This window comes from Papaver somniferum, chromosome 7 (assembly GCF_003573695.1).
Source record: "Papaver somniferum cultivar HN1 chromosome 7, ASM357369v1, whole genome shotgun sequence".
In the NCBI taxonomy this organism is placed as follows: domain Eukaryota; kingdom Viridiplantae; phylum Streptophyta; class Magnoliopsida; order Ranunculales; family Papaveraceae; genus Papaver; species Papaver somniferum.
The window spans coordinates 248,347,972-248,354,535 of record NC_039364.1 but is presented as its reverse complement, the minus strand read 5'-3'; the positions used below and the strand labels follow the sequence as shown (position 1 = coordinate 248,354,535).

At 35.4% G+C, this 6,564-nt stretch overlaps 2 protein-coding genes across 2 annotated transcripts; one reads left to right on the top strand and one right to left on the bottom strand.

The window, feature by feature from the left end:
- Window positions 1–914: 914 nt before the first annotated feature.
- Window positions 915–3,868, bottom strand: LOC113293613 (tRNA (adenine(58)-N(1))-methyltransferase catalytic subunit TRMT61A-like). The gene is made up of 4 exons (XM_026542199.1): window positions 3,757–3,868; window positions 2,163–2,651; window positions 1,593–1,837; window positions 915–1,265 (listed from the first exon to the last, which is right to left on the bottom strand). Exons 2-4 carry the CDS (start codon window positions 2,612–2,614, stop codon window positions 1,024–1,026), a joined length of 939 nt encoding a protein of 312 aa, XP_026397984.1. The 5' UTR covers window positions 2,615–2,651; window positions 3,757–3,868; the 3' UTR covers window positions 915–1,023.
- Window positions 3,869–4,034: 166 nt separating this feature from the next.
- Window positions 4,035–6,068, top strand: LOC113300077 (DNA-directed RNA polymerases I, II, and III subunit RPABC5). The gene is made up of 4 exons (XM_026549240.1): window positions 4,035–4,170; window positions 4,293–4,351; window positions 5,593–5,687; window positions 5,799–6,068. Exons 1-4 carry the CDS (start codon window positions 4,135–4,137, stop codon window positions 5,822–5,824), a joined length of 216 nt encoding a protein of 71 aa, XP_026405025.1. The 5' UTR covers window positions 4,035–4,134; the 3' UTR covers window positions 5,825–6,068.
- The last annotated feature ends 496 nt before the right edge of the window (window positions 6,069–6,564 follow it).

Here is a 6,564-nt window from a genome sequence, read left to right as displayed (position 1 = left end):
GGGATTTATATCACAGGCAATCGATCGAGGCATTCATGCAATCAAAATATATCACTAAAGAAAGTTTATAGCTATTCCAACAGATGTATAAGGATGAGATATGGCAGTGCATATTTTGACAACCGATCGACTAAGACAAAAATAGTAGTCTTACCGTTTGACGCTGGCAGTCCATCAATGAAGTCCGTAGATATGCCCTCCCACTTCATACATCAGTTTCCATGGCCCTACAACTTCCCCTTACTTTATTAACTGAACTAGTCGTTTAAGAGAAGGATCCGACTTATTTTAATCTTTCACAATTTCAATTCAATTAGGAGATGGAAGTGATATGAAATTACCTTCTCCTTGTTCGAGTTGAGTCCTCCTAGAAAGTGCATCATCAATAATATTTTATTTTCCTTTCTTATATTCAACGGTAAAATCGTATCCCATTATTTGTACAACCATTTTTGTTGAACTGGTGTAGTAATCTTTTGGGACCAGAGATGCTTTAAACTTTGATGATCAGTCATCACTTTAAAATGTCTTCTCATCAGATACAATTACCATTTTTGAATCGCCAACAACAACGAAACCTTACTAAGATTTACCCAAGCAGGTACAAATTTCATCTCAGCATTTTCTTGCTCAATCAAAGCATGCCAAGGACGAACAAGGAACAGTTGTTGAGAAATATAGACAAGACCATATTCAGTAACGGCTAAACGATCAGTTTTATCATCAAATTCAAACACATACATAGACTCACCATGACCATCAACCCCTTGACCTTCCAAGCTCTCTGCAAAGCATTCTTCATTGACATGTAAGGCCAAGCACAATGGTAAGTCAAAATCCTCATAAACAAACTTTTAGTTTTCCGTGTTAATCAAACACTTGACTAGCATTTAAAGGAAAAAAAGAGCACATTATAAAATGTATGTCTATATCAATTGAAAAAAATAGGTTCCGCAAATTACAACCAATTTACTAAATAAAATTCTTTTTTTGTTTTTTTTTTCCTTTGGAGTAAGAGCGAGATTAAACACATTTCAATCTTGCAAAGGTTAAATAACCAGTGTGACCCCTAGATTCCCCACATGGGTTAGCCATTGGTACAGAGGAACCGGATTTTTCTACCCCATTGGTACTTCCGCGTGAACGTTGCCTCCTCTTGCATGGTAGAGACGGCCCAGGAGAACCAATATCATCAACTCCACCATGTTCTAAATTAACTTCCCGAACTTCATAAGCTCGAAGTAAGATTTCAAATGTTCTAATATCTACACAAACCAACAAGCACAAGGAACTTTTAATCAGAGGATGTGTATATATATTAAGGAAATTAACCATGGAACACTCCTAGATGGAAAAAATTGATGCTTGCCACACTAGATAACATCCACATGACTATTCTAATATATGCTAAAAACTTAGAAGTTCCGGTATTTACAGCCAATGCAGCAGAAGGAAGATTATGAATTGAACAATGGGCGTGGTGGTATTGGTGGGTGCGGAGAACTAGTTTGTCACTTGTTTGTGGGACACCGATAAGATAGTCTTAGTAGGGTTGTTTGTTGCAACAAAACATAAAAAGACGAATCACTTACCAGTAAAACTTGTCGTAAGAGTCTCGCATGAACGCTGAACTTGCTCAATGCAAGGAGAGAAGGAGCACAAAACCCCATCTTGCTTCAACATTTTTCCTGCAGAATGTATGACCAGCCAAGGTTGGGGCAGATCCAGGAAGACTGAATCAGCTCGTCCACAAAACTCATCAGGAAATCCCTCGCCTTGAATATCTCTAACTCCAACAGTTATTGAACTACTCACGCCAGTTTTCTCAAAATCTTCCCTATACACAAAATTCCATATGAGATTTCAATATATCCCACGAGTCATTTGAGGTTGTATCACGCTCTAATTTCACATACAAGCCTAACTTCATTAAACTAGTGTTTACACTACAAATTTTTGCTTCTTTCTTCCATTCAACTTTTCATGCATACAATTCAAATTACATATTTTTTTCATCAAACTAAAACTTTCATCGATACTAAACTAACCTTTCCTTAGTCAAGCAAAAATTCAACATATTAACTAAACCATGGAATAGAAAATTTTAAAATAATTAATGACACTTATAGGAGCAACTGTGAACAAACTATTCTAAATCTTACCTAGCTTGAGTAGCCCTTTGTTCGTGAAAGTCAAAAGTGTAAACATGACCAGTTGGAGCAACAGCCCTTGCAAGTGAGGTAGTCAAAGAGCCGCTTCCAGTACCAGACTCAAGAACCAAACAGCCAGGAATAACTTCCAAATATGATACTACAAAAGTAATATCCGCGATATACAGAATCTGCGTCCGATGACTTAAAGCCAGAGTCCACAATTCGGGAGTTGGAGCTAACAAGTACACGAATCCACCTTTGTTGCTTAAAACTTTGGACCCAAATGGCCTTCCAATCCAATCCGAATGCTTAAACACGCCAAACCGATTTTGAAGTTCAGACCCTTCACATACTTTAACCGGCTTCATTATATCGTGTCTCTCATAAACAATAACTAAATCTCCATTACTAATCTGGCGTTTGAACGAATTTTTTTGCGTGGGATCAATAGCTAGCATCATTTTTAATGAAATTTAGTATAGTCCAACATATAAGTACCTGCCATTAAAAGAAAACACATTAGTAATAGAGCACTAATTTGTGGTATTCAATCATTCTTAATGTCTAGAAACAGCAGTAATGCTGACCGGAAAGCTATTTGGAGTTTAGAAACTATTCCAAGAGACCAGACTTATATCTGGAAGTGTAGTCATGCTTATTCACATGGACTGCAAGCTCACAAAGCACGCAGGGAAAGAGTTGCATTTGTAGTATGATTACAATTTCAAAAACACAACAGACTTTAGTTGGCTAAACTATTGTTTTCCAAAAGAAACACAATAACAGCAAAGAAACAGCAAGGAAGACAAGAAATTTCTAATCTAACACAAGAATATGTGATAGAGCGAAGGACAACATATCTGCTAACAACTTTAACCCAGTCGAGAGGAATACTATAGTTATCAGCAAAATTTCTGTCTAAAAACCACCAGCTCTGATGTCCTAAAAAATTAACATCTGTATATCCATGACTCAATTTTACAATGCAACAGCAGTAAGACTAATTACTGATCATGCAGGTAAATATAGGGAAGCAAGAGGAGTCCCATTCACCAGGAGAACAATGTAAGAACTAGAGAAAAAGGAGTTGCTGCTGCTTCCCAGTAGGCAACTCAGCTTAGTTTGGATAAAGTCGAATTTGACTACAAGAAGAACCATTGAAGCTGCTGGTTCCAATGTATGCACAAGCAGTCTCCAACAGGTTCCAGGGGATCAGAGGAAACAACGACAACCAACAACTACAGAATTTTGAAGCAAGTACTTTAAATTTAATAGATTGATTCTACTACTAATGTAGCACCGAGAATCTTGGATATAATTCGTAACAAATCCTCAAAAACTTGATATGTTTAGCATGGAATGGAGGAAAACAATGTCTTTTAAATTCTCAGTTGCAATGTAGAATTTGATTGTTTGGCTACAGAGGGAGCAATTATAAACAAATAGAAAACCCAATTTCTAATTCAATTAAAGTTGAACAATGATATGATTAACAAAACATATAAGCAAAGCCCTAATCAGAAATCAAACACATATAGTATCTAAGAAACAGAAATTTGCGGTTAATTATCAAGATTGTATGATAAAATGTATTGATTTATACCTTAAACCAATTTTTTATATATATTTTGAAATCTTCTTTCGATCTCCTTCCTCTTATCCCTCTCACGATCTTTAGAAGTTAGTAGCAATAATTCTCTTTTCCCTAAACCCTAAACCTTGTTTCTTTTCGAGTTTTAATATCTATTGTTTTCCTAAAATACCCTCGGATTTTCCGGTTTGTGTTTGAAGGTAAAATGTAATATAGAGATAAAGTTAAGGTTAATACAGTCATTTTGGTTAAAGTCGATTTATTTCTTTCACAGAAGTGATATAAATTTCGAAGAAGTGCTAGAGAGAGAGACAGGAGGAACAAGAACACGAGAAATTAGGGTTTGAGAAGCTGCTCGTTAACCTTTTGCTCTCTCTCTCTCAGGAAAAGATGATTATTCCAGTGCGTTGTTTCACTTGTGGAAAGGTAACTTTCATTATTCTATGTCTCCTGATTATTAGGGTTTTGGTGAGTGTTTTTTTAGGGTGTTCCCTTTAGATTTTCAGTTAATTAAACTTTAATTTTGTTTGGATTTTTTTTTGTTAAAGGTGATCGGAAACAAATGGGATATGTATCTCGATTTTCTACAGGCTGATTACACAGAAGGGTGAGTAGATTAGATGTTGTTTTTAGGTTTATCTTTTCTTGTTTTGTTTGGATTTTTAGTTATAATTGCTGATTTTGCGGGTTTGAGCTCTATTTGGGATTTGGTTTAGTTTTATTGGAGTTTGTTTTGGTTGTTTTCAAGAAAATTATAGTGAGAAACAGTATGCCCTAGTCTAGTTCTTGGCAGGTCATGGACTTTAGACATCTCAGTACTGAAAGGTGAGAATAGAATTTGAATCTGTTTAGGAAGCTTAAAACCTAGTGTGGATATGAAAGGATGAAAAGTCTGTTGAAGGTACTCTATTCTGTAGAGTGACACCAACTTTAGTGTTGAGATTTTGTTACCAGATTGTTACTCAAAAGTATTAAATTTATGTACGTTTGAATTTTGCAGTGGTTCTCTGTCCCGTGTCTCGTGAATTGTGTTATTTTAGTTCACTGTCCCGTGTTTCATGAATTGTTATGTTAGTTCACAAATTAGAACTCCGTTAGTAGTCAATTCAATTTTTGTTAGTGTTTAACTATACGAAGATGATTGTATCCAGTTTCTTGTTCGGTCTACTTATAAGTGTAAGTAAGCTTGTACCCTAGAAGGGGCAACTGCACTTGAGGGCTGCTCTTTTGTAGCTATCTGGAGATTTGTAGTTTTGCATTCTAGATATCAACTTTGATTAGCATATGATCTTGAATTTTGAAACTCCGGGTCTGAGATTGTGAGTTATAGGTAGAACAATTTGAGTTATAATATTTAATTGTGAGGTTTATCTGTTTGTAAATTTTTGGTGGAAACAATTTGCAGGGAATAGCAAGAATTGCAAATGTTGTAACAATTAAGTATTCCTTGCTTGCTTCTAATGTTGTACATGTTTTTATAGCTACTTTTTGATTTGCGCCAAGTGTTTGTGTGTTTGTATCTTGTACAATTGTTGCTTATTACTTGGAATTCTGAATGACTCTTAGGTACTTAAGTATGTTGGGTATATTGTTTGTTATCAAAGCTTAAAACTGTTCTGCTCCCAATACATACAAGTCAGTTTGGCAAATCCTTTGTTTTCGGGGCAACAAGAAAATAAGTCAAAAATGCTCATTTTCTTCTGAGCAGTAGTCAAGGTCTTTGCATTTGCATATGCATTGAATCCATTACTTAATTTTAAAGAGTTCAGCTTTTAATAAATTTCATTGGTTTAAGCAAAACTTTACACAAGTGGGTTAATGATATCATACTGTTTAAATGGTTTCTAGAGATGCTCTTGATGCACTAGGGTTGGTGAGATACTGCTGCAGACGAATGCTGATGACTCATGTGGACCTTATTGAGAAACTGCTCAACTATAACAGTAATCTCTCTCTCTCTCTCTCTCTGTGCGTGCGTGCGCTTTCACCATAACAAAAATTATGTAGTTATTTTCTTTCAAACGCTCTTACTTACACACGGTAACTTGTTACAGCCTTGGAGAAAACTGATGCCAGTTAAATGTCGAGGGAGAAAGAGACTTGGGAGGCTAGTTGGGCATGCTTTTTTTTTGTAAAAATATGTCTGTTCTTTTTCTTTTGATGTCCGAAGAACTTGAGCACCTGACTACTCATCCTTATATTATGTCTTAGAACTGTTAGTAAAAGAACTGTTCCCCTTGGAATAGACTAATATAATATTGCAAGAACTGCTTACTGGATTAGGATTCCTTTCTTGATCTACTAAATGTTTAGTGCATCTTAACTAATTGTGTCTCTGCTGTAATGTGTGTGATTGATGAGCATATCATGCCAAATACTTCACCACTTCACCCTTCCTGTGCCATTTCACCAACCAGTGGGATGCAACGATGTGAGTATAGGGTTTCAACAGACAGAAGGAGAAAAGAAACTTTATACTACTAGATTAGTACTCCCTTCGTCCTAGTTTACTTGCCTAAATTGAGGGTTTTTTTTTAATGGAAGTGCACCAAAAAATTTCTATATTTCTCACTAAAATTTTCTAATTATCAAGAAAGAAATAAAAACTAGATGTGAAAATTAGTATATTAAACAAGTAATTTGGAAGAATGATGGTGTACGTGGAAGTAATTTGAAGGAGAAAAGAAACTTTATACTACTAGATTAGTACTCCCTTCGTCCTAGTTTACTTGCCTAAATTGAGGGTTTTTTTTTAATGAAAGTGTACCAAAAAATTTCTATATTTCCCACTAAAATTTTCTAATTATCAAGAAAGAAATA

What these genes read in the sequence shown, in the direction of transcription:
- LOC113293613 (XM_026542199.1), bottom strand. Translation starts at nt 2,614, where the DNA reads ATGATGCTAGCTATTGATCCCACGCAAAAAAATTCGTTCAAACGCCAG. An exon ending in CAAAGGGCTACTCAAGCTAG is followed by an intron (nt 1,838 to 2,162) that starts GTAAGATTTAGA and finishes TTTTGTGTATAG; the next exon opens with GGAAGATTTTGAGAAAACTG. An exon ending in TCTTACGACAAGTTTTACTG is followed by an intron (nt 1,266 to 1,592) that starts GTAAGTGATTCG and finishes TGGTTTGTGTAG; the next exon opens with ATATTAGAACATTTGAAATC.
- LOC113300077 (XM_026549240.1), top strand. Translation starts at nt 4,135, where the DNA reads ATGATTATTCCAGTGCGTTGTTTCACTTGTGGAAAG. An exon ending in GTTGTTTCACTTGTGGAAAG is followed by an intron (nt 4,171 to 4,292) that starts GTAACTTTCATT and finishes TTTTTGTTAAAG; the next exon opens with GTGATCGGAAACAAATGGGA. An exon ending in GAAACTGCTCAACTATAACA is followed by an intron (nt 5,688 to 5,798) that starts GTAATCTCTCTC and finishes AACTTGTTACAG; the next exon opens with CCTTGGAGAAAACTGATGCC.